At 44.1% G+C, this 26,368-nt stretch overlaps 1 protein-coding gene across 1 annotated transcript in view; it reads right to left on the bottom strand.

The window, feature by feature from the left end:
* Window positions 1–4,403: 4,403 nt before the first annotated feature.
* Window positions 4,404–26,368, bottom strand: part of CIB2 (calcium and integrin binding family member 2) — a 100,282-nt gene continuing 78,317 nt past the window's right edge. The window contains exon 6 of the mRNA XM_074966099.1: window positions 4,404–5,396. Within this exon, the coding sequence (XP_074822200.1) occupies window positions 5,375–5,396 (22 nt within the window). The 3' untranslated portion in view covers window positions 4,404–5,374. The remainder of the gene's footprint in view (window positions 5,397–26,368) is intronic.

Here is a 26,368-nt window from a genome sequence, read left to right as displayed (position 1 = left end):
ATGGAGAGAGGAGTTAAAAGAAGGAGACCTAGTCCAGTTCAGGGCCGACCAGGAAGGAGAGCAGAGCTCTGCTTCTTCCTTGATGAGGGAAGCCTGGTTCCAGACAAGAGCCTGAGCCAACATGCTACCTGAATGAACCTCCCCGTGGACGGCATGTGTAGGCCAAGGAAGACTGACTAAAAGGATTAACTGCGTAGTTACAAGCCCTGGGTAGAAGGGCAAGGTCCTCTTGACTAATCCTCGGGCGACCCTGATTTTAAGTTTACTGTTATCCTTTTATTTTGGACTCTGCTACCCTGGAAGGGGTAGGATTCAAACATGCCATAGCTGGAGGTGCAGCATCCAACAATAAGGAGCTGCAGCTGGGTGCACAAGGGAGTGTGTGGGGGGGTTGCCTAGGCAACCTGATTACAGGGCTCGATCCTAATATCATTATTTTATTGTTGCCACAGACACACACACATAGATGATAGGTTCCTGCTCCAAATAAACTTACAATGTAAACAACAGATTTACTATTGTCTTCCATGTGACTAATTTCATGAGTCATATGAGTAAAGATTGCACAATCAGGCCCTCAGTCTTTTCTGACAAAGAAACAATTAAGATTTTTGAAACTCCTATAAAATCACAACTGGAAACAATCAGCCACCGAAGTGGACATTTCAATTATGCAGAATTCCACCCACAATCTGCAGACACCATAAAGGCAGCCAGTCGGGCCCAAAATATTTACATGCAAAAGCATACCCGAATGAAAGATAGGATTGCCTAGAGGTTACAGTGTGAGATTGGGAGGCCAGACGCTTGTGTTCTGTTTCTGGCAACCCCTGACTTGCTAAGTAGCTTTGGGCAACTCACCGTCTCCATTTACCCATACATAAAACGTGTATAACAAGCAGCTATTTATTTATGTTGAGGGGAATATCTGGATCTATTGACCAGATATTGACTGAGGAAAACATGAACACAGTGGTCCAGACTGATCCCCAGTGTATTCTGTGGAGCTCCTGAACTAGCATAATGTTGGCTTGTCACTAGTCTCACAAACATGGGGCATGTCGAGAAGGGGGTGGCAGTAGCGAATTTGCCAGGAGCTCCCTCTTCTGCTTCCTTTTCTTCCAGACTGTGGAAAGGCTAGGAGCTCTTTTAGAGATTAGAACTGAAGAAAGATAGGCACTTTACCCTGTAATACTGATACCCTTTAAATTCCAACCAGAGCAGTCTCCTCCTCTTCCCCACTGGAGGGAATTTGATAGTCACTTAGTGTAATTTATCTCTCTCCATGAATACTGCGTGCACACACATAAGTGGAACCAAATTCAGAGAGGAAAAGCAGGACATTTACTCAGCCCTTCTTCACTGTGCTCTTCCTTTCTGTCTCTATCATACATATTTTGAAGGGCATCACCAATAATCATAATCCTGTTATCTTTTAATGCCTTCCTTATCTCATCATCAAATTTCATTCCACTGTCTGTCCTGCAGAGAAGGTGCATAGTGCACTAACATTATAAGTCCTCTAATCCTTCTGTTATTTCAACCCAAATTGATTCATTATGGCTCTCTTGCGCTGACAAGTGCAATTCCTTCCACTATACATTTTCACTGACATACAAAACTATACCTCCGGCTTTCTTTCTCCTCTGTTATTCCAGGATATCAGGTGGCATTGAAATCTGAATTCATTCAGGTCTTTCACGCTACTGTGACTCTTGCTTTCTGCATAACACTATAAGAATTTTTAACTTATATTTCAGAGTTTCAAATATTTTACTTGCAATATTACTCTAGCCAGAATCTAGAAAAGCAAAAATATTGCATGAGGTTCTGGCTACTCAGGGGACAGGTAATGTGATATGGACCCTTTCATCAAGAAGACCCCAATTCTGGAAAGCATTCCTATTCAGGACAGTACTTATGCATGTATAACTTTAAGCATGTGCTTAAGTCCCACTGAAATAAAAATTTTGCAGATGACACAAACTTATTTAGGTCAGTGACGACTGTGAGGCACTTTAGAGGGACTTAATGCAGTTGGTGAACAAGCAACACAAAGCAGATAAAATTCAATGCACAGGATAATGCACATCTAAAAGATTAATCTGAATTACTCCTTCACATTAGCAGGCTCTATATTAACCATAACAGTGCAGGACAAAGACATGTGGATCATTATAGACAGCTTAATTAAGACCTGTACTCAATGTGCAGCAGTGTTCAAAGGTAACCAAGATATTAGGATTTGTAAAGAACAGTATAGAAAATATTGAAAATATTATGCAAATCAATGGTTTGCTCACACCTGGAATAATATGTTTTGTTTCAGTCACCATATCTTCAAAGGATATAGCAGAAATAAAAAGGGTTCCGAGAGAGATGACAAAAACTATGAGAGGCTTGCAAAGATTTATGTATGAGGAAAGACTGAAAGACTCAGACTTTAGAGAGGAAATAAGTAAGAGGGGACATGATAAATACATACAAAATAACGAATGGTGCAGAGAAGAAAAAATGGGTGCTTGTACTTACCCTTTCTCATAATAAAAGAATCAGGGGACATCCAATGAGAGTGAAAGTTAACATATTTAAATTGGTAAAATTACACACACATACACTGGCATAATTAACCTGTAGAATGCACTGCCACTAGATATTATTGTGGCCAAGAACTTAATAAGATTAAACAATAAATTATATATTTACAGTAACTCCTCACTTAATGTCATCCCGGTTAACATTGTTTCGTTGTGACGTCGCTGATCTGTTAGACTCATTTAAAGTTGCATAATGTTTGCTTATAACATTGTTTGGCCGTGGGGGTTTGAAACCAGGCTGGGCCGACAGCCCCCCATCAGCTCCCCTCCACCCCCATCCCCACCAGCGCCTCCCACCTGCCGGTGGCCCCACGGATCAGCAACTCCCACATCCCTCCACGCGCCTCCTGCCTGCAGCAATCAGCTGTTTCAGGAGGCTGGTGGGGAGGGGGAGGAGCGAGGACACGGTGTGCTCGGCGGGAGGGGGTGGAACAGGGCTGGGAAGAGGCAAGGTGGGGGTGGAGTGAGGCGGGATCTTGGGGGAAGGGGAGGAGTGGGGGTGGGCCTGGGGCAGAGCTGGGGGTTGAGCACCCCCCAGCACTTTGGAAAGAACAGCAAGAGGAGCAGTCGGATGATCCACCCTCTTTCACCCTCTGACTCCACCACCTCAACCAAGCTTCACAATCATCATTGCTGAGTACAGTATTACATTGTTTTAAATTGTTTAAAAATTATACTCTATATGTATATGATGTCTTTTATCTGGCAAAAAAAAATTCCCTGGAACCTAACCCTCCCCCGCATTTACATTAATTCTATGTATGGATAATCGTATGATATAAATCCTCGTGTATTGGGGCATAACTCAACCTCTAAATGTCAGAAGGTTAGAAAAATACTTCTCCTGTGGACAAATTTTTCTATAAAATTGTCTAGTATAAGTTTTCTTTCACCTGCCTTCAAAGCACCTGGTACTGGCCAGTATCAAGAGGCAAGATACTTGACTAGGTGGAGCACAAACCTAATCAGGTACAGTATTCCTGTGTAACTCTCTGTGGTACTGTATCTCTGCTGAAACAACAATCTTCCTCTTTTAATGTGGTATCATACATGTCAGAGGAATGTTTAAATAATGACCTGCTAGAAGAATTCTGTTCTGAGAAAGGACAGGCGATAGTGTTATGATGCCATCCAGTGGTAGTGTGTCATCAATGCTTCTAGCATGCATAATGACATGATGAACCAGCCAACAGGAAGTGGGAGTATGAGCCTGGTTCCAGATGAGAGGAGCCATGTGTAGGATATAGTCCTGGAGTTCCAAGAAGTGTCAGAGAAGTCAGATGACTGTAGCATCATACACCTGCTGACACAGAGGAAATTGTGACTATCAAGCAGCAGAAGAACATACAGCAGCAAATGTCTAAATAAAAGAAATAAGAAGAGGCAAAGTAGGATGGGAAGCACTGCAGCAGAGGATCACCTGCTTTCCTCAGGCCAGGCGCAGAGGTATATTGATGTAAATCTGAATTTATTCCAATGGAGTTACTCTATACCACTATACCAGAGATCATGCTCCTAACTCACTTAGGTATTTTTGAACATTTTACCCTTGGGTCTGTCCCCCCACCCCTCTTCTTTAAGGAGCTCTTTAGGTCAATATGCAACAGAAATTTCAGACAGTCACACATTCCCTGAAAGATTTAAGATTACACTGATTGGAGGAAAATACTGACAGAAAAGGGAATTAATGTTCATATTATAGCTCAGGACAAAAATCCTCAAAGCATGATAAATCAGTCAGATGTTTTAATTGTAGGTGACTTTGATACAGAAGCCATGTAAATGACAGAGCCCTTCTATTGACTGTTAGAACAGGTATACAAGTATGATTGTCGTCATGCTCCAGTACCTAACCAATAGTGAAATTTAAAAAAGGAATGACAAAGCTGATTTTCAGGAGGGGTAGGAGAGAGAAATACAGAGCTGCATTCATGCATTTTATGAGAAAAATTGCATAGCTGGTTTAAAAAATGTCTTTTTTTGTGTCCTTGGTACTGGTGCTGTGCTTCTTGGGGCAACAGATGACAGTATTCTTCTATCCAACAGTATCCGCCCAAGACATGAGAAAAGGAAAGACCTACTTGAAGAACAAAGACACAAGTTAAAGTTGGTCTTGGGAAGAAGTGAATCACTTATGCAGATGTCGTACAAAAGGCAGATACTTCAAGCTTCATACGGGATATGACAACCCATAAACTATTGGTTGCGGGTTAAGCACCAAACCCAGCAACCTGGCATTTCTCTGGCTTAGATGGCAAACCCAGTATGTGGGTGTCTTCAACACCCCGAACTTGACCTTGACTGCAAATTTTAATCAAATGATTTCCATGCATGATCCCCAGCTGTGTAACACAATGGTGGAGGCATCTTGTTATTTTAAGGCCAGTGCTTTCTTTCAGTTAATAACCTCTGGGAAAGTCACCGTAGCTTATATCTGTCTTTCTTTTTTGCTTTGAAGAACAATATTAAATTTTCATAAATATAAAAACTACAGGGAAATACATTTAATAGTATTCTCTTTGTTTAAAAAAACTCAGTCAACCACCCTTTTCCAGAATGCCATTGTTGGACAACACTGAAGATAAAAACGTAGACATCCCAAAGGTCTTGTAGATCAGTGAAGAGTCTTTCCCCCACGGGCCAGAATGATTCCAGTCCTTGTTGCCGAGTTCTAAGAAGCCATAATAAGAGGACAAAAGCCCCCAAAGTGCCTGAGATTCAGAGAGGCAGGACTGATGTCAAGTCATTTCTGATAACAGTGGCTTACACCAACATCTTCAGATTCTTATGTGGAAGGTACTGCAAAGAAAAAAGAGATTAAGATGTATCAACACATGTCGTTATGTAAGATATTTTTTCAAAGAGCCCATTTTAATGGAGAAAAGTGGGAAGGGATGGATCTGATCACTGGTCCATCATGCCCTTTATCCAAATATGGATGTTTCAGAAGAAGGTGAACTGTGCCAACCACACAGTGCTGTATGTGAAAGGGAAATCCCTTCCTGACTCTGTGGTAATCAGTTTATACCCTGAAGCATAAGGTTGGATTATACTTCTCTTAGAATGCCTAACAACTAAAGGGATCAGGTACCAAAATGATGAATGGATGCCAGGATTAAGAAGTGTATGCCATGTTGAAAGTTTCTACTGGTTTGAGAAATATTCCCTATACTTAAAATAGGGCGTTTTACTGTAAGCTCTAATATCTTCAATTGTTTTAGAAATGACCCTCATAGAAAGATAGTGAGAAGCAGTGCTGGCCACAAAACTATTCAACCCTTTTTAAAATCCAGACACAGTATTTGACTTGCCAACCTTCTGCATCAGGGAGTTCCCTTTCCAGTTTCAATCAGTGTGTGACAGGAAGGTAATTCACAGCACAAAACAATAGTTTATCTAAATAAATATATGGAGATATACCTGTCTCATAGAACTGGAAGGGACCTTAGAAGGTCATCAAGTCCAGTCCCCTGCTTTCACAGCAGGACCAAGTAATATCCCTTATTTTTGCCCCAGATCCCTAAACGGCCCCTTCAAGGATTAAACTCACAAGCCTGGGTTTAGCAGACTAATGCTCAAACCACTAAGCTATCCCTCCCCCCTAAATATAGTCCTGTGGAAGGAAGCTGAGATTCAGATCTGAACTCTTTCAAAACTTGGACCTGTCTATATACAGAAGCAGTTTGACCTCTCAGAGATCGGCCCAAGTAGAAAGCTTAGCCTTGGATATTGAGAGTTCAGTGGCAGAAGGTTTTGAGATCTGCTGTTTCAGTTTGGATCTAACTCATTGCTGAGCCTCAGATGAGGGGTGTCCATATGCAAATTGCATGCATTTAATTGTAGTGGCTAATTTACTTCTTCAAAAAAGTACTTAAACATGTGCTGAAGTCCTATTTTGCGCAAACAGGTGCTAAAGTGCTTTGCTGAACTGGGGCCTTGGTCATTAATGACTGCCAGCATGGAGACCCAGAACACCGCAGTATGGCACTATTTTTCTACCTGCTGGAAGGAGGATCTTCTAGGAAAAGCTGTGTCTGATGTTACATTGCCTTTCCTCTTTCTGCAGGTCAGTCAAGAAACCATGGGCCGGATTCATCCCAGGTACAATTTCACTAAGCCACTGGAGATATGGCAGGGAAAACTGTTCCCTGTTCTCTTCTCTGCTTCGTGTTGTGTATGTGTTTGAGGCTGGTGGGAATGTTCTGGCAGTTCTGCTGAATGTGGAGAAGTTTTTATTTGGGGAAATCTCAGGAGGTCATTATTGGTTAGATCCTTTAGGTGACTAATATTCAGCATTGGGTGGGTCTGGTATTGTCTACTGTGGCTAGACTACAGGACAGCATGTTAACTTATTTGCCACTAAACAGTACACAACTCCACAAACCAAGAAGCCACCAGAGCTATTGATGATTAAACATATGGCACATAGAGCCATAGTCTGGTCCATCACTGTGTCTAGCTTTTTGATGGCATAGCTAATAAAGAGGTTCGAGAGGTGCTCTGTCTTGTTCAACCCCCTGTCCTTTTTCAACAGAGGGCCACAGACTGTGTGGGTTGGGAGTGGGATGGGAAGGGACAAGATTTTGAGAGGCATAGAGTCATGCTCTGCAGGGTCTCCTTGTACACTGCATTGCTCCTCGTTCCCTGTCAATCATGCGTGGGCCAGGGGAGGTGCAGGAACAGAGCTGGTGGATTCACCCCTACACTAGGAAGCTTCTGCAGCCTCAGGACAGTAGTAATAATAACTAACGCTTATATGGCACTTTTTATCTGCAGATCTCAAAGCACTTTACCAAGGAGGGCAGTATCATTACTCCCATTTTACAGATGGGGAAACTGAGGCACAGAGAAGTGACATGCTTAAGGTCACCCAGAAGGCCGGTGACACCCAGGTCTCCTGACTCCCAGTCCGGTGCTTTTATACACTAGGCTACACTGTTTAGTAATGGCCATGAAATGGCCTGGAAAAAGATTCTTTCTCTTGGCCTCCACAGAGAAACCCAACTACTCAAAATGTGTGTTAAATGTCAGTACTTGGGGCATAGTGATGCTATTCTCAGGAGGGAGAGTACTGCCCTTTAAAAAGGTTTTCACCATGTTATCATGGATGAACAACTCTGGAAGCCTAACTTGACAGGGACACATTTATAGAGGTGGGATGGATAGAAAGCATCACACAGCACAAGTTCAAACTCAAAACCCTCAATGTACCTCAATAAAAAAAAAATTAGATGCATTTCCTAGTAGTAGTGTCATATTTTCCTTTCTCTTTGCAATAAAGCTAAGTAAACACAGGGTGGTAATATGTCCTTAAAGACACAATCAGAGCAGCTTCAGTTATGGAGTAACATAGCAGTAGTGATTTAGTTCAATATTGTCACAACTATGATTTCTAGAGCCCCTTTCCAGTGTATTGCAGTTGACCTCCAGGAGTTCTTCAAAACCACTAACCCAAGGCTCAGTCTACCGAGCTGTTCTTTAGAAATTTTAATTAAAGAGACTTTTGGTTCTGGTTCTGGCTGTAAACCAGACTACAGAGCTATGCACATGAATGGATGACAAGGTCAGCCAGGTTAGAATGCTTCCCTGATGCTGGAAGATTTCATTAGTCTCTCAGCAAGGAACACTGCGATGTCTTAACACTCTCTTGTGTGTGTAAGCCCAAATCCTGCTCTCAGATACACTCATGTAAATCTGGAAAAACTCGGCTGATTTCAGGGGTGTTGATCTGGATTTATACCAGTGAAACAGAGAAGAATTTATTCCAGAATACAGTGTATACAATAAAGTAACTGATTCATTCATAATTATGGTGCTGTGGAGGGTGGAGTTACAAACCAAGACCTATGGAATTCAGGGGCATCTTATATTCAAGCTCTGATTCAGAAATTTGCAATGGCTTCAATCTTTGTGCTGTACTGAATCAAGACCCTAGAACTGGATTTGAATGTTGCCACCTGAATCTATCTCAAACAGAGAGATGAGAAGAATGCAAACTTATTCTGGAGTTCATATGACATCAGCAGAATATAAGCAAGGTACTGAGACCTGAGGTTGATGGAGCCTTAGCATCATGCTCAAGTTCTGAAATGACATGTGGACTTCCATTCCCTGGGATGGTTAAGATCCAGGGCTGGACTCTGCATTAGTACTTGCTAGTTATCTGTAGGACAAGTCCTGTCCTGTCAAGTCCTGTTTTTTTTGTGGGGGGGAGGAGGGAAGGAGGGAATGTCCATATTCCCAGAAATATCTGTTCAGTGAGCCAAGTTCAGTCCTGGAATAAGACAGATGGAACTGCACTGACCTCACTGGGGGAAGGCCTGCTAATAGCAGTGCTTAATTTGGCCCAGTAGGTCCTATGCAGCTGCAGAACATTTCTGGATCCCTGAAAGGCCAGGTGAGACATGTCTGTTTGTGTTTCCATGAGGACTGCGTGATTGGGACCTTTGGGTCTATCATCAGCCCTGTGTTTGAAGTGTATTGAGTGGTTCATCCCCGCTGGTAGCGAGGGGGTGGAGTTAAGTAGCAAGGCTTAGTATAGAAGTCAGTTGCCAGGGAACTCAGCCGGTGAATAGGAGCAGCAAACGGGAATTTAGAGAATGTGAAAGGTTTTATTTCTCGGTACAGTTCTACATTCAGTACTGTGATGGCAAGCAATGGAACACTGGTTGTGAAGGATCTGAAAACAAAGCGCTGGCTAGATAAGTGATATAAGGGGGAAAGTTTTGATTTGGTGGAATATTACCCATAGAAGATGGACCAGAAGGGGCTGTATAGTTTGGATGGCCTACATTTCGAAGAAGAAGAACCAACCTTCTAGAGCAGGGGTTCTCAAGCTGGGGGTCGGGACCCCTCAGGGGATCGCGAGGTCATTACATGGGGGGTCGTGAGCTGTCAACCTCCACCCCAAACCCCGCTTGCCTCCAGCATTTATAATGGTGTTAAATATATTAAAAAGTGTGTTTAGTTTATTAGGGGGTGTTGCAATGTGGTTGCGATGTGAAAGGGGCTTGCCAGTAAAAAAGTTTGAGACCCACTGTTCTAGAGCAGTGGTCTCCAAAGTGGGGTGCGTGCACCCCAGCGGGTGTGCAAGACCATCCCTGGGGGTGCGTGGCAGGAGGAGCGCTGCTGAAGGAGCACTGCTGGCATGGCGGCAGCAGCGCTCCCGGACCTTTGATTCTTCGGCGGCACGGCTCTCCCTGCTCCGTCTTCGGCAGCACGCCGCTGGCAGCTTTTTTTTTTTTTTTTTTTGGTGCTTCCCTACAGCTGGCCCTGGGGGTGCGCGATCCAAAAAGTTTGGAAACCACTGTTCTAGAGGACAGTCTGGGTAGAATATCCAGGAGGGCATTAAACTAACAACAAAACAGGAGGATGAAAAGTAGGAACAAATGAAAGCTCATGTGGTAGAAAATCCTGATGTCAAGAACAAAATTAATCAACCACTGAAGAGAAGAAATTCTTTATATGGCCTATATCCCAAAGCCAGGAGCCTGGGCAATAAACAAGAGGAATTGGAATTGCTCATTTAGGAGCATTAATTTGATCTAGTTGGTATTACTGAAACTGGGTGGAAAGAGTCATATGAGTGGAATAAAGGGGACAGGAAGTGGCACTCATAAAAAATGGCATTACCTGTTTCCAAGTCACTGACAACTCAGAAGCAAATAATCTTGTGCTTCATATAAAGAACAAGATGGGATACTAGTTGGTGTCTGCTGCTGAGCACCAAATCACAATAGGGAACAGGATGACTGGCTCTTTAAGCACCTATCTAAAATGTGTAGGAAAACAAAGTTGCATTATCATGGAGGCCTTTAACTTATATGATATGTGCTGGAGGTCTCAGGCTGCCAGTACAATTCCCTCCCCCTCCCCCAACCTGGAATATTATAGATGACAATTTTTTAACTCCAAAAGTGTTGCATCCAACATGGGAGAATTCAACATTAAACCTCTTGACAGATAAAGAGGAAGTGACCACAGAATTAAAAGTTAGTGCTTGCTTAGGTGAAAGTGATGATGACTTGATTACATTTATTATGTGCAAACAGAATAAATCCCCAACCAGTAATATATATACTTGGTACTTTAAATCAGTGTCTCTCAATCTTTCCAGACTACTGAACCCCTTTCAGAAGTCTGATTTGTTTTGCATACCCACAAGTTTCACCTCACTTAAAAGCTACTTGCTTACAAAATCAGACATAAAAATACAAAAGTGTCACCACACACTGTTACTGAAAAATTGCTTACCTTCTCATTTCTACCATATAATTATAAAATAAATCAGTTGGTATATAAATATTGTACTTACATTTCAGTACATAGATCAGTATAAACAAGTCATTGTCTGTATGACATTTTAATTTATGCGTACCCCTAGTAGAGAACTGTTGCTATAAAAGGGCAAATTTCACAAGGCTGAAAATAATTATGAGCCAAATCAAATGGGCGAAAGAATTTAAACAGAAAAATATGAATGATAATTGAGAGCTGTTTAAGAACATTTTACTAGATACTCAAAAAGCCACAATTCCAGAATTGGGAAAAAAGGCCATAATAATTAAAAAACAGGCTGGCTTAGAGGTAGTGAAAGCAAAAATAAAAATTAAAAACAATATAACAAATGAAAAAAGAAGTTGATAGCAATGAATAAAATTATAAGATAGAAACTGTAGAAAACCAATAAGGGATGCAAAGGACACAGGGACACAGGGAGAATCTATTGCCAACAGAGTTAAGGACAGTCAGAAGGAAATTTTCAGTGTATCATGTAGCATGAAAAAATGGAACCCTAACAATGGTATTGGTCCATTGCTAGCTAGAACTAGTAGAACTGACAATTGTAATGCAGAAAAGGCAGAAATGTTCAATAAATATTTCTATTCTGACTAGAATATTTGAGAAAAAGCCAGATGATATATTCATATCAATTGAAGATGAAATATTTTCCACTCCAACAGTAGCTAAGGAAATGCTAGACAGTAACTATTAAAGTTAGACATTTTCAAATCAGCAGGTCCAGTTAAGTTGCATCCAAGAGTTTTTAAACGAGCTGGCTCAGGAGCAAGCTGGACCACTAATGCTGATTTTTAATAACTCTTAAAACTGGGGAAGTTCCAGAGGATTGGAAGAAAGCTAATGTTGTGACAAATAGCTTCAAAGGGTAACCAAGGTGACTTGAATTATTATAAATCTATCGGACTACATTGATCCCAAGTAAAATAATTGAATGGCTGATATGGGACTCAATTAACAAAGAATGAAAGGAGGGTAATATAATGAATGCCAATCAACATGGGCTTATGGAAAATAGATCATGTCAACCTAGCTTGATATCACAGTTGATAAGATTACAACCTTGTTTGACAAAGGTAATAGTGTTGACAGAAGCTGGTCCAATAAATGATACTTCATCCACCATGTCTGTCTAGATGCCTCTGGTAAGGCATTTGACTTGGTGCCGCTGAAGCTAAACAAATTCAGACTAGAAGTAAAGAGCAGATTTTTAACGGTTAGGGTAAGGAATCACTGGGACAATTTATCAAGGGCTATGGTGGATTCCAGAATTTTTAAAATCAAGATTGGATGTTTCCTAAAAGGGATGCTCTAGCTCAATTACAGCTCTTGGATTTGAAGCAGGAATTAATCCAAGGAAGCCCTATGGGTGTTATGCAGTAGCTCTGACTAGATGATCAAAATGGTGATCTTCTGGCTTTAAAAATCTAAATCTATGGCACAGGCAGATATGGTGCACCACAATCTGGACTGTTAGCCTGGAGACTGTAAGATACGGATTGCATTTGTCAAAGAGCTTCCCAGTTATTGGGTTTTGAAAAAAGGGGTGTTAAACCAGTTTCAGTTAAAACTCTAGGGCTAGCGTGTCTAGTAACTCCTCTAACCCCAATCGCCTTTAGCACTCTAAAATCCAAGTGCCCAGAACCTGCAGTTTCCATGAACAAAAAACCCCATCTATTGCTTGTGAAAGCATTTTTGTTAGGGCTGGTCAAAAATTTTCCATCACTACTGTTTTTGATGGAAAACAGGGTTTTTGAGTAAACTAAATTTTGCACTGAAAGCATCTGGTTTCCAGGGGAAAATCTCAACTTTTGTCAATAAAACAAAAACCAAAATTTTTTGATTTTAGAGTTTTTGGGTTTTTTTAAATGACAATAATGTTTCCTCCCCCATTTTTTCAGACTTTTCTGCAGTAGCCCTCCTGCTCCCCCAGGTATCTGACCAGCTTTAGTCTTAGGTCTTAAGATCTGAAAAATCTGCATTGTGGGGAGATCCTGTGAGATGCTAAGTGCCTCTTGTGAGGTGGCGTCAATAGAAGCTTAGAGCCCTCAACCTCAAACAGGATTGGGCCCAAGGTGCAGACTGTTTGCTTCCAATGGATGAAGGCAGATGATGAAGGTTCAGAGATGGTACATCTCCCATCAGGATATATACTTTTTATCCTCTCTATTGTTTCCCTGTCCGATTTTGGCAGCTCTGGAGTGTTGCTAATGTCATGTTTTTCTCAAGACCTGTTTCAAATTGCTACACTGTGTATCATCCTCAGGCCTTAAAATAAGTTTAAGCTTCCATGATGATTTATAAAACAATTTCCTGTGGAAAACGTAACCAGTCTTGTAGAACAGAACACTTATCCAGTGCCAGTTCAGAGTGCTAATGCTTCCATTAAGCGACAAGCAGGCTCTTAATAATAACATTTTTGAGTGAAATAAACCCAGTGGGATCAAATTTTCTGAACTAGCAACTGTCACTATCATTTACAACTTATTCAGCTTCTGGGATAGTAGCCAAGAATGCATATTTCCTCTGCCCTGGTCAGTGATTATAGCTGAGTTTTCTCAAAGTATTTAAAAAAAAGCATTTCCTCAACACAGGAGTACAAATCAGGCAAAAACACTTTACTGCATCTTCATTTCCTTGACAGTAATACAAAGCTTGGCAGACTGTCTCTAGGAGATTAAACCCACTCAGTATCATTAAATAAAGGTTTGCAAAGGGAGAAATGAGAGAGAAAAAAGTCACTATTCTATGAGTGAACTTCAGCCGGTATCAGGACAAATGCTGGGCCAAAGATAATGACTGTACTATATGTACAAGTGCATAGCTGTGTGACATGGCTTAAAAAATCCACGGTTGGTTGTACATGCAAGAGCAAATATTTAAAAACAGCTTTCTCTATCTGAATATGAAACTGGCCTTCATCGTTTTCCTAACAGGCAGCATGGGGATGATATAACCATCACTTTTATAATTATGCAATTGGCTTCATTTTAATGATAATGATGCTTTGTACTTAGCACCTTTCATAGGAGGTTCTCAAAGTGTTTCACAAGTAGGGTCCCCATTTTTCAGAACAAGGAAGAGAGTCAGAAATTATGAGACTTACCACAGGCCACACAATGAACCAGTGGAAGTGTCAGGAACAGAACCTAGGAGTCTTGAGTTTCTGACTCTAATCACCTGAAGGATTTGCTTTCATGGGGGACAGGAGGAGAGATAGGAGGAGGGGTCCTTTGTCACTGACACCAGATCAATAGATGAAACCAGTATAACCAGCATTTTCAAAAGGGATCAGACATTAGGTGCCAAACTTGAAATACCTTGGGCTAGATATTCAGAGATGCTGAATGCCCATAGACTCAGTGGAAGTCACTGAAAACTGCAGGCACTTAGGACCTCTGAACATCAGGTTCAAGAAGGACCACAATTTTCAAAAGTGGCCATGGATTTTGGGTGCCTCCGTTATTGGGATCCTTTGGACCTAATTTTCAGAGATGCTGATCACCCAAAACTACAGCGGAAGTCAATGGGTGCTCAGGCATCTCTAAAAAAAAGGGCTAATGTGTGTCTCAAATTGGGTATCAGAAAATGGAGGCACACAAAATCAGTGGTATCTTTGAAAATGTGGCTGTATCTGTACATGATTGGGTAGGTATTTCCTCCATAGATCTGGAGACCTTCACAGGAGCATTTTTATAAAGAGAAAAAATGTTTTACTACCACACTCCAATATTATGAAGATAGTTGCCACTTAAAGGACCATTACTGCCTTTGGCACTGGATAGACAAGAGAACCAGAGGCCATAAATGGAGCTTGAGATAAATTCACTCCAGACACAGGAAATGTTGTTCCATTCAGTGAGCAGTAAATGTTTGGAATGGCCAATCAAGATTGTTACACCAGAAATAATTGAGGTCAATGAATAAGCAAACTTATTTAATGTTGGGGAAAATCGAAGGCAATGCTTCTTCGGGCAAATTGCTGTCTTTCCTGTGTGTTAGCCCACACAGAGAGAAATGCCTCACTGTCGTAGGTGTATTGTTACCTAAGTGATTAGTCAGAGTGTTTTTTACATGGATTTAGGGTTTGGACTGTAACTTGATAATCCAGTCCAAGTAATAGGCTGCACATAGTTGAGCTGCCTGTGACAGGATGACTGGCCCAATACACCTATGACTGTTCAGCTGACCCCAATTAGGTTTAAAAGAGTGCATCTGGGCCTAGTGAGGCCCGGTGAGTTAGAGCTAGGGAGCTGCAAGAACCAGGAGCAACAGGAATGCCGGCCGGCCGGCAGAATCCCCTGGAGGGGAGGCAAGACTCCAGGTGTGGCAGTGGGTTCTCTGTGCGCTGGGGAGAAGGCCAGCTTGTTAAACGTGATGGAAACTGTGGGCAGACAATTGGCCTCTGGAACTGAGGGGAGATTGAAGCCTCTGCACACTGACTGATACCCCACCCAGTTTGGGTGACCAGGCAAGGTGGAGGAGGCGATATAACTGTTGGTAAGGACACAGTGGCAGCAGAAACAAAAACAGCCCCAGCCCAGGCTGCTGCAGTTAATGGAGAGCCTGCAGAAACAGCAGGAGGCACATTTGCCATTCAACAGCAGTGGCAAGAGGCTCATTTCTAGCAATAAGAATGGTTACAGAAGTGACTGGCCCAAGAGACTCTGGGGAATTTGGTTGGTATTAGAGAGAATAGCTTAGGGTTGCAAACTGTCTAATTGCACAAAACCGAACACACTAGCCCTGCCCCTTCCCCGAGGCCACGCCCCCTTCCCCGAGGCCCTGCCCCCCCGCTCACTACATTTCCTCTCCTTCGGTGGCTCGCTCTCCCGCACCCACTTTCACTGGGCTGGGGTAGGGGGTTGAGGTGCGGGAGGGGGTGAGGGCTCTAACTGGGGGTGTGGGCTCCGGGGTGGGGCCAGAAATGAGGGGTTCAGGGTTTGGGATGGGGCTTCGGCCTGGGGATGAGGGATTTGGGGTGCAGGAGGGGGCTCCAGGCCGGGAGGTGGGACAGAGGGGTTCAGGGTGTGGGAGGGGGCTCTGGGCTGGGGAAGGGAGTTGGGGTGCAGAGGGGGTACGGGCTCCATCTGCAGGTGCTAGCTCTGGGGTGGGGCTAGGGATGAGGGGTTTGGGGTCTAGGAGGGGGCTCTGGGTTTGGGGGGCCTCAGGGCTGGGGCAGGGGATTGGGGCTGGGGCGTGGGCTTACCTCTGGCAGTTCTCAGTCAGCGGCGCAGCGTGGAGCCAGGACATGTAGGGACTAGCCTTAGCTCCGCAGCACTGCCGACCAGACTTTAATGGCCCGGTTGGCAGTGCTGACTGGAGCTGCCAGGGTCCCTTTTCGACCGGGTGTTCTGGTCAAAAACCGGACACCTGGTCACCCTACGTACCTTCGAGTTAGTGCCCAGTGCAGTGGATTGGGAAGAATTCACTGGGTCATCCCTCATAGCACGGTTTGAGAGGTGAGGGGCTGGCAGCCTACCAAGCACTGAGCAGTAAGCAGGCACTCCTATCCTGTGGTGAAGGCTGCTATCTTAGACAGATTGGGACTGACCTTGGAGACATACCAGCACTATTTTTGGGCTGAGTCATTCCCGTGGAGGGCATGAACATGGGTAGTGGACCTGGCTGCCCAATGGTTATGCCCAGAGACTAGTTCCATAGAGAAAATTATGGACTGAGTGGTCCTGGAGACATTTTTGAAGGCCTTTCCAGTGGGACCCCAGAGCTGGGTAAGGTGGTTCCAGACTGGCTTAGTGGGCGAGGCACTCAAAAGAAGCCTTCTTTGAAGCCAAAGAAGCTGAACAGTGTGGCAAAGTAGGGGTGGCCCATCCAGGGAGACAAGAGAGTCAGAGCCAAGGAGCTGCAAGAAGCAAGTGCAGCAGGAATTCCCTTGCAGAGGTTGCCAGATTCTCTGGGGAGGCAAGGTGGTAGAAACCTGCTGGGGAAAAAGGGCCCCCAAGGAGAAAGCCCTGGTTAGCAGTGTTCAGTAAGCAGAGCATGGAAGATTCCTGCATGACGCCCTGAAGCAGAGAGGACTGCGAAAAGAGGGAGAATCCCCTGGGAATGGTAGCCCAGAGTCAGCTGAGAAACTGATTTTGTTCATTTAGCCTATATTAGGAAAATAAAACTGCCTGGGAGAAAACTGTGTGTGGGAGTGGATCCTATGTGAGCTGGGGAGAAGGCTAGCTTGTTACACTGCCCCACAAACAGGGCAGGGTCCCAGTTTCCGCCTCTGTACCCATTCAGTTATGCTAGTCAGTGAGTTGAAAGGGTGGAGTCTTGGCTTTGCCCATTCTCCACCCCTGCCTGCCCACTCTCTGCCCATGTGTGTGGGAGAGGTACGGGCAACCCTAAGGTTTCTCCTTACCACGCGGAGTTCATGATCGAGCCCTTGGAGATTGCAAACAATGGCAGAGCAAAAACACTGGAAGCTTTGCAATCAGACCGCAGATGTAAGAATTGCAAGCTTCTGCCGCATTGCTATCGAATAGCAGGCTCCAGCCCAGGTTCTGAAGGGACCATCAGAGAGAGCTATTTAGTCTTAGTGACCCATTCAGTTCTTGGTCTCCCTATTGTGATGGTAGTTTGTGAAGTAGATCCCTACCCCATTGGGGGTTGAATCTGAATGCCTCATATTAAAAATATACTTGCACAGATTTTCAAAACCAAGGGTAAACAACTGAAAACACAGAGTTCTATATAAGACTCAAGTATGACCAGGATACAGAGCACACAGGAGGCGTAAGGTAATGAAGACCTCTAATAAATGCCTTCTGTAGTATAAACAGATCAGGTACAGACCCTGAGAACCAGGCAAGACAATAAAAGAAGTAATGAAGGTAACAAAGGGATATACAGAGGCATCCGAATGGTAACTTAGAAAAGGCAAGCCACAACAATGCCAATTTCTCTCTCTTTAAGGGGCAAATGATACCTTCCACAAAATGTGCATTGAAAAAATGACAAGGGCCATACTCAGTGGTGAGCTGGAGCTGGTTCGCACCGGTTTGCGCGAACTGGTGTTTAAATTTTGAAGCCGGGTTAGAACCGGTTGTTAAAGGGGTGGGCAAACCATCCTGTCCGTCCCGTCTGAGCTCTCGGCTGGGGAGGCTGCCCTGTGAATTTTTACTCACCCGGCGGCACTCCGAGCCTTCGGCAGCACTTCGGCAGCGGATCCTTCAGTGCCGCCGAGGACCCGGAGCGACTGAAGGACGTGCTGCTGAAGTGCCGCCAAAGGCTCGGAGCGACTGAAGGAACTGGTTCTTCAGCTTCTGGCAGCTCATCACTGGCCATACTAATCTGAGATACATATCACTGAGTATGTAGAATAGCAGCCTTAGGCCCAAAAGCAGTCAAGGATTTTTTGAGACCTTCTGTGTAGTGATGATACACTCATGCCACAATATATACAGTACAGGAAGTGTCAGAGTGAAGTATTGCACCATGGTTTGGTGACAGCAGAGAAGGGGGAGCAGCTGGCCACCCAATGTTTTATAAGACCTTATACAGTGTCAAAGAACCAGTCCAATGGAATGCTACTGTATTGTACACAGAAGGTGCAGCAGGTGTCGTCTGTTAAATAAAAAGCTTCCTTACCACTGAAAACCTAGAATAGAACTTGATCTTTAGTCAATGAAATGGAAGTCGCCAGTCAACTTACTATCCACCCTATCTATCATTAGTATACCAATTCTGAGTACTAGTCCCTATTCAATGCACATCTACATCTTATTGCCACTAAGAAAGTTTTGTGAGATTCAGAATGATTGGTCATTGCATTTCAATAGGAGCTCCAAGGTGAGACTGGAGAGGATGTGTGTAGTTTGGGACAGAGGTGCACTAACAGGAGAGGGTAGGATCAGTTGGCCAACATGTGCCTGCAGTATGCTTTGCTGTGATTAGTAATAATATAATTCCCTTATTTCAGTGGATAATTAAACATACCAAATCCAGCTACAAAAAATAATGCAAACAGGCAGTAAGGTAGGCACAGCTGTTAGAAACAATACTAAAGATGCATCATACTCATGTTCCCACAGTCTCAAAAACATAGCCAGATGAATTTCATGGGGTGTGAATGCTCAACTTCCACCTTTGAACATGCCCATCAATGTGTGTTCCAGGTTCCATTTAAAACAGAAGGAAACTATTTTCCAGTTCGGATGCAGACCAGACAGCAGACATCTCATGAACCCCTATCCTATGCTGGATTCATCCTCATGTCTGAATCCTGAACCTTTCAACCATCTCTGTTGATAGTGTAACCAAAGACTTGTGAAGCTGCTGAATGTCTCTTAATGATCAAACAATAAATCAGCAGATAAAGGTGACTCATCAAGTTCAGAATGCAGCCTGGCTTGCTTAGAAGAGGCTCCTGGGAACTGTCTGTTTCATTTCCTGTAGCCATTACATGGTGGCTCTAAGAGAAACCACTGAGAAAACACAGCATGCAGCCTCCTCTTGGCCCTGAAACTGCACAGGCATTTGTACCAGTGTTGCACAACAGAGGATTTAAATGTGGAAGAGATCAGTTGCAAGGCTCAGGGTCAGAAGCTATGAGCCAGATGGCTTTCAGTGAGAGACTGGAAGGAAGCCCATCACTTCAGGGCATGCCTTATCAGGAGCACTTCAGTATGAGCACATCAAGACTCTTTCTACAGACTCTTCCCTGGGGAAAGAGAGGATCCTGTGTCTCACTCAACCTGCAATCAAAGCACAACCAGAGGGGCCAGCATTAAGTAATCTTTATGCTCCCCAGAGGCCAGATGGGGCCAGCCTTGCCCTGGAATAGATTTACAGCTGGCTGCCTATGGCTCTGTGAGGCCATCGTGGTAGCAGCGGATCACTGGGGCAGAAGTGGTTATTAAAGTGGGGGTTGAGATGGAAAGGAGGAGGATTGCTAACATAGTCCTTTGAGTCATCCGTATTGTCAGAGATCCCTTGTTCTCTGCTAGCTTTCTCTTTATACCTCCTGTGTAACTGTTTACCAGGTCTTCCATCCATCTGCTCTCTCACCTACATCCACAGTTCAATTCCCACCACCTCCTGCACTCAGCAAGCCCCCCCACGCACTCCCTTGCCACTGTCCCAAAATGTCACAAGTTGTGGGGAAAAAAAGAAAGGGTGCAGGGACTCTATGGCTGCAGTGACAAACATTCCACTGCCTCATCCTCTCTCAGGAGCTGCTGAGTTCCTGCGATTGAATAGCATCCTCAGCTGCCTTTGAGTTCTAGGACAGCAGTTTGCAAGTCTCCACTGCACAGCCATAAAGAAAGGGGTGGCACAATCAGCCTATAAAACTACAGCCTCTACAGAGCTCTCATGCCTACCCACATCCCTTGCAGCTGATCCATTCTCTCTACCAGGTTTCCATGTATAGTTGCAGCATTTTCTACTATAAGGAAAAAAACAACAAATCTACATGGAGAAATTTAAAAGGAGGTGTTGTTTTTTTTAAAACTGAGTTAAAAATTAGAATGCTGCCTGTTATTTCAGAGGACATGCTCAACTGCCTGAGGCTCTGGTACTACAACTGCTGAAACTGACACACTTGATTAGTCAAGTGATGTCTGACATGGAGCCTTTAATATATAGGAAACTCTCTCACTGACACTGTGGCAGCTCCCCTTGAGTTGGTACACTGTCAATGACCTTCTTCAAGTGATGTCCCTGTGGGCATGCAGCACTCAGTTCCCACTCAGCATCAGTGGAATATAAAATTTCATTGCAATGTGACATTTTTCGAATTTTGTGTGCTGAATAAATACATGTAACTGCTGTGTGTCCTCCTGGTTACTTACTAGTCATAAAATTAGCCAGTGGTGCCAAGATTAACAGTCTAAATTTGGTTTGACCTGTTTTTTATCTCTTACAAGTGTTTGTAAAGTCCATGTAATTCTCTAGACATATATTTTCTCCCCAAGTTCCCTTGTTCTGTTGTTCTTTTTAAAATCAATGCCACCAGTCCAGTGCATGCTAACTAAATGCTCTATGTCTGAACAAAGAGTTGTGGGGAAAACATCTCAGTTTCAAGTTAACAAGGGGCAATTTTTAGGGACAGATGAGCCCACGCCTCAAGTTCTGAGCCAGAACAAAACAGAGGGAGACTTTGTATCTGGAAGTTTGGTTATACAAATAGAGTCTGGATCTAAATCTGATCTTCCTCAAAATTTGAAGTATTTAGGTTTGTGGTCTTGGTTCAGTCCCCTCTGAAACATTACTGGTATAATTCAGTCCTCCCTGCACAAAACCTGAGGAACTAGGGAAGGTTGGAATTTACCCATCTATAGGCATTTGGGGTCACAGAAGTGCAGATCCTATGGCTCCATTTCCAACCTGCACCCCACCCTGCCCCACAGGCCTTTTTAGCAGTGATTATTTGTGTAGAGGACACTTGAATGGATGCTCCACTCACACCCTCTCTCTGATATGCAGCCACACAAAGGTAGGTGGTGAATTTCACAGGTTAAACAATAGTCATCATGGAAATTTCTATAGATGAAATCTAGTTTTTAAAAATCCCTTTTAATATACTCAGTGTAAATTCATGGCTGATGGGAACTAGTGAATTGAAAATAGATCTCTCTCCTTCACTAACTATACAAGAGAGACTCCTGTACTGGAATGGACACCATCCTTCTGTACCATAGTACCCACTGTGACACTGTAAGCAAAGCATGAAATCTTTGCATGATAATAAAGTATTCCCCTTCCATTATCAGGGAAGATAATGCAATTGAAATGCATGAGACTTTCCAATGACTGGAGAGTATGGCAAATGAAATGTAATGTGGATAAATGTAAAGTAATGCACATTTGGAAAAAATAACCCCAGCTATACATACAATATGATCGGGGCTAATTTAGCTACAACTAATCAGGAGAAAGATCTTGGAGTCATCATGGATAGTTCTCTGAAGACGTCCACGCAGTGTGAATCGGCAGTCAAAAAAGCAAACAGGATGTTAGGAATCATTAAAAAAGGGACAGAGAATAAGACAGAGAATATCTTATTGCCCTTATATAAATCCATGGTACAACCACATCTTGAATACCGCATACAGATGTGGTCCCCTTATCTCAAAGAAGATATACTGGCATTAGAAAAGGTTCAGAAAAGGGCAACTAAAATGATTAGGGGTTTGGAACGGGTCCCCTATGAGGAGAGATTAAAGAGGCTAGGACTTTTCAGCTTGGAAAAGAGGAGACTAACGGGGGATATGACAGAGGTCTATAAAATCATGAGTGGTGTGGAGAAAGTGAATAAGGAAAAGTTATTTACTTGTTCCCATAATATAAGAACTAGGGGCCACCAAATGAAATTAATGGGCAGCAGGTTTAAAACAAATAAAAGGAAGTTCTTTTTCACTCAGCACACAGTCAACCTGTGGAACTCCTTGCCTGAGGAGGTTGTGAGGGCTAGGACTATAACAGGGTTTAAAAGAGAACTAGATAAATTCATGGAGGTTAAGTCCATTAATGGCTATTAGCCAGGATGGGTAAGGAATGGTGTCCCTAGCCTCTGTTTGTCAGAGAGTGGAGATGGGTGGCAGGAGAGAGATCACTTGATCATTACCTGTTAGGTTCACTCCCTCTGGGGCACCTGGCATTGGCCACTGTCAGTAGACAGGATACTGGGCTGAATGAACCTTTGGTCTGACCCAGTATGGCCATTCTTATGTTCTTATGAGAGGATTTCCTGATCAGTGGACTATCTGCCTGTGGTAGCTATAATGTGGTTATGACTGTAGTATCTAGGTACCATGCTAGGCTGAAAGGCTATGTAGAGTATTTTATTAATATGTACAAGTGGAAGCTCTGCCTTTTCACAAGGTTCCTTTAAATATGAAACGTGCAAGGGAAAACACGCATGGTTTTTAGAAGTCCAATATGTTGGAAAAATTGGTATGTGTGGGCTGAATAATTGATTTTGATTCTGGTTTTAAGCTCAACTTTCCCTTCTTTGCTTAGAGGGCATCTTTCTTGCTCAGTAATAGGCCCAAGTAGCATTTAGAAAACAAAAGAAAATCAATCGCCAAAAAAAACAAAACAAAAAACCAAACTAACTGCAGATTCAGAAAAGATTGCAGTATTTAATTATTTTAATTGGTTCTGTATTACCAGTATGAATTATACAGTTGCTATAGTCTCTGGCTTTAATTTCATGAGGACAAATTACCCAGTGTTTTCATGTGTATTCATAAATTATGACTAAGGCTACGATTTAGTCACGGGTATTTTTAGTAAAAGTCATGGACAGGTAAACAAAAAGTCATGACCCCATGACCTGTCCATGACTTTTACTAAAAATACTAAATCTTACCTACTGGGAGCGGGGTGCTCCTGAAGACTCTGCGGAGGAGAGAAGGGGGGAAGACAGAGTAGGGCGATGCTTCTGCAGGGGGGCAGGGGCGCAGCCAGGGGCCCCCCCGCTGCCACTGGAGGGGGTCTGGCCTGGGGCCCTCTGCTGCTGGAGGGCAGGGGAGCGGCCCGGGGCCAGGCGGGGGGTAGCCCAGGGCCCTGCCACCGCTCATCCGGGCAGAGGGCGTCCTGTGGCCCTGCTGCCGCCGGTCCGGGCAGGAGGTGGCCTGGGGCCTCACAGCCCCACCACTGCTGGTCCAGGCAGGGGGCATCCCAGCATCCCACTGGTCTGGGCAGGGGGCGGCCCAGGGTCCCACCGCCACCAGTCCCAGACTGCTGCTCCAGGGCAGTGCAGGGGACCAGCTGCCTGGGGCTGCCAGAACAGCAGCCGGTGAGGCTGGCCCCAAGTCTTTACCAGCTGCTGGGGTGGTCCTGGGGTCAGCTGCACCAGTGCTGCAAAATTCACTGAGGTCATGGAAAATCACAGAAGCCGTGACTTCCGTGACCTCTGTGAATGATTCGCAGCCTTACTTGTACTATATACCCCTGACTAAATCTTGGGTGTTCTGGGAAGATCTGGGGGCACCCGCTGGTGCTGGGGGGGCTCAGGGCGCCTGCTGGTGCTCATGGGGTGGTTCCAGGGAGACTTCTGGTGCTGGAGGGAAGCTGGGTGCCCACTGGTGCTGGGGGGCGGCCTGGGACTGCCGTTGCTGCTTCTGGTGCTTCTGGCAGGGGTGACCCAGGACCACCGCTTCTGCTTGGGGGCAGGGGGTGGCCCAGGACTACCGCTCTAGCTGTGGGGGCTGGTGTAGCTGGCCCCAGGGCTGTCCAAGCTGCTCAGGCAGCCCTGGGGTCAGGCACACCAGCAGGCTGCAGAAATCACGGAGGTCCCAGAAAGTCACAGAATCCGCAGCTTTAATCATGACTTATATTCAATAAATTATGCCAATGAATATAATTAAGCCAGCCCCAACAAGTCCTGAAAAACTCATTGTTACATAAAAAGAAAAGGAGTACTAGTGGCACCTTAGAGACCAAATAAATTGGTTAGTCTCTAAGGTGCCACGAGTACTCCTTTTCTTTTTACGAATACAGACTAACACGGCTACTACTCTGAAACCTGTCATTGTTACATGTTTCCCATTTCTGTTCCAGAAAGAGGATGCTCTTCAGTTTAATTCTTTTCTCTACCAGCTCTAATCAATACAAGTTGAGGGCCTAATTCCATTAGGTGCTGGGCATCCTTATCTCCTCATGACTACAGTGGGAGTTGAGGGGTATCTGCCCTTCACAGGAGGTTCTCTGCACCTCACAGCATTGGGCCTTTTGTTAGTCAGCCTTCCCTCTCCAAAAAGTCTGGTCTTTTCTTATCAGAGTAAGCACTGCCCTTTCAGATCCCAGAGCATGTTCTTCAGATAATACAGCATTTTGCAGGCCCAGGGGTCTTGGCAATGCTGAGAAGAGACCCCAAGCCCCTCTGTAAACAAATGAGTTCCATTTCATTTTAAAGGCTATTGTGCTCAGAGCAGGATTTAGACAAAATGTCTGTACTCTGCTAGCACTCTCACTGTTGATTCCACTGGTGAAGCAGCAGTGGTACTGGTGCACAGTAGGGAAATATCTTTTACGCATAGGTTTTATGGTCCCCCTGTTATCAGAGAGGACCAGCATGTTGTAAAAGAGTTAATAAATTGAGGGACCTCTGGATAGGAGATCATTCTCTGCTAAAGGGCTTACAGTCTTGTGTCTCTGGGCTCACATTAGCTGTGCCAGCAGTGACAGATCCACCTCCAGAGGGGGGCAGAGGGAGGAAAAGAAAGGAAAGGAAAAGAAAAAAAAGGTCAGTGTAACTCTTCTGCAGGGAGAGGGAACAGTCTGAGTTCCTCACCTGCCAGTACTAGAGCAGGCCCAGAACAAGCTGGGGCCGAACAGAGAGAGAGCAGAGAAGGCTTGAAGAAGGGCTGTGAGAGCAGGAACAGCTCCAGCCTAGAGAAGAGGTGACAAGGTCAAAAAGAGGGAGAACACAGAAAAATAAACTCTGCAGCATGGAGCCCTAGAGAGAGCCCATGGAAAGCTGCAGCATGGAGCCCTAGAAACAGAAAAGGGGGGGCCATCTCTACAGGGATAGAAAGACAGATCAAACTACCTTAAAGGATAGAAGCAGCATAAATAGAGTCTGAAGCGGAATAAGGACAATGGAGCTAATAGCTCCCATAACAACTTCAGATGCTGTAAATGCTGATAAATCAGTACAGCCAAAATGGATACGCCATTCTGAGCAGTTTCATGTGGCATCAGAATGTGTAAACAAGAAAAGGGCCACGACAGACAGGGTTACAGAGTTGCCAATTCCCCGATTGTGACAGTGCTGAAAGTGATGAAAACGAATCCAGAAAAAGGAAAAATCCACAGCAGATTGGACAACCGAGCTGCCAATGGCTGATTGTGGCGGTATTGAAAAAAGGTAAAAAAGAGCCAGAGAAAGTGATGCCCATGACAGTCATGACTGTGGAGTAGCAGATATTGGTGCGTGGAACTGGTCAGAATGAAGTTTCTGCTCCTCTGCTGCCACATCCTACTGAGGAGCAGTTCAATGAAGATCATAGACCACTATTGGATTAATCAGCAAATTTAACAGTTCAGTGGTTAAAAGTAGGAACTTTGATGCCAGCCATACTACAGGGGAACCTTCATATTCAGAACCTCAGAAAAGAGTGAATTTAGGGATTCTCCCAGTTAGGCATCTACTCATGATGGAAGATACCACTTGGGTTGCTTCCAGCCGACAATTTTTTATAACCAGTACTGAGATTTCTACTATACAGCACCATTTTGAAATTCATCAGGAGGAAGGGATGGTGATCTCGCACATGGCTGTTGCTGGAGTGGGAATCTGGTTTGCCTGTATGTCTGGAGCTACACTCCACATATTCCACAATGAAACACTTAATCATCTCCAGGACATTAACATTGCCATTCCTGTATACAATATGTCATGAGGACAGAAATGTGTTTCTGTTACTGTTTTACTGTGCTATGGATCATGTTATTTGGAACAAATCTGGGCATTTCAGTAGCACTTCCAGTTCCTTGTTAGCAGAGAATTCCAA

This window comes from Natator depressus, chromosome 10 (genome assembly GCF_965152275.1).
Source record: "Natator depressus isolate rNatDep1 chromosome 10, rNatDep2.hap1, whole genome shotgun sequence".
Taxonomy (NCBI): Eukaryota; Metazoa; Chordata; order Testudines; family Cheloniidae; genus Natator; species Natator depressus.
Note: the sequence above shows the minus strand (reverse complement) of the source record. Positions and strands in the feature narration are given on the sequence as shown.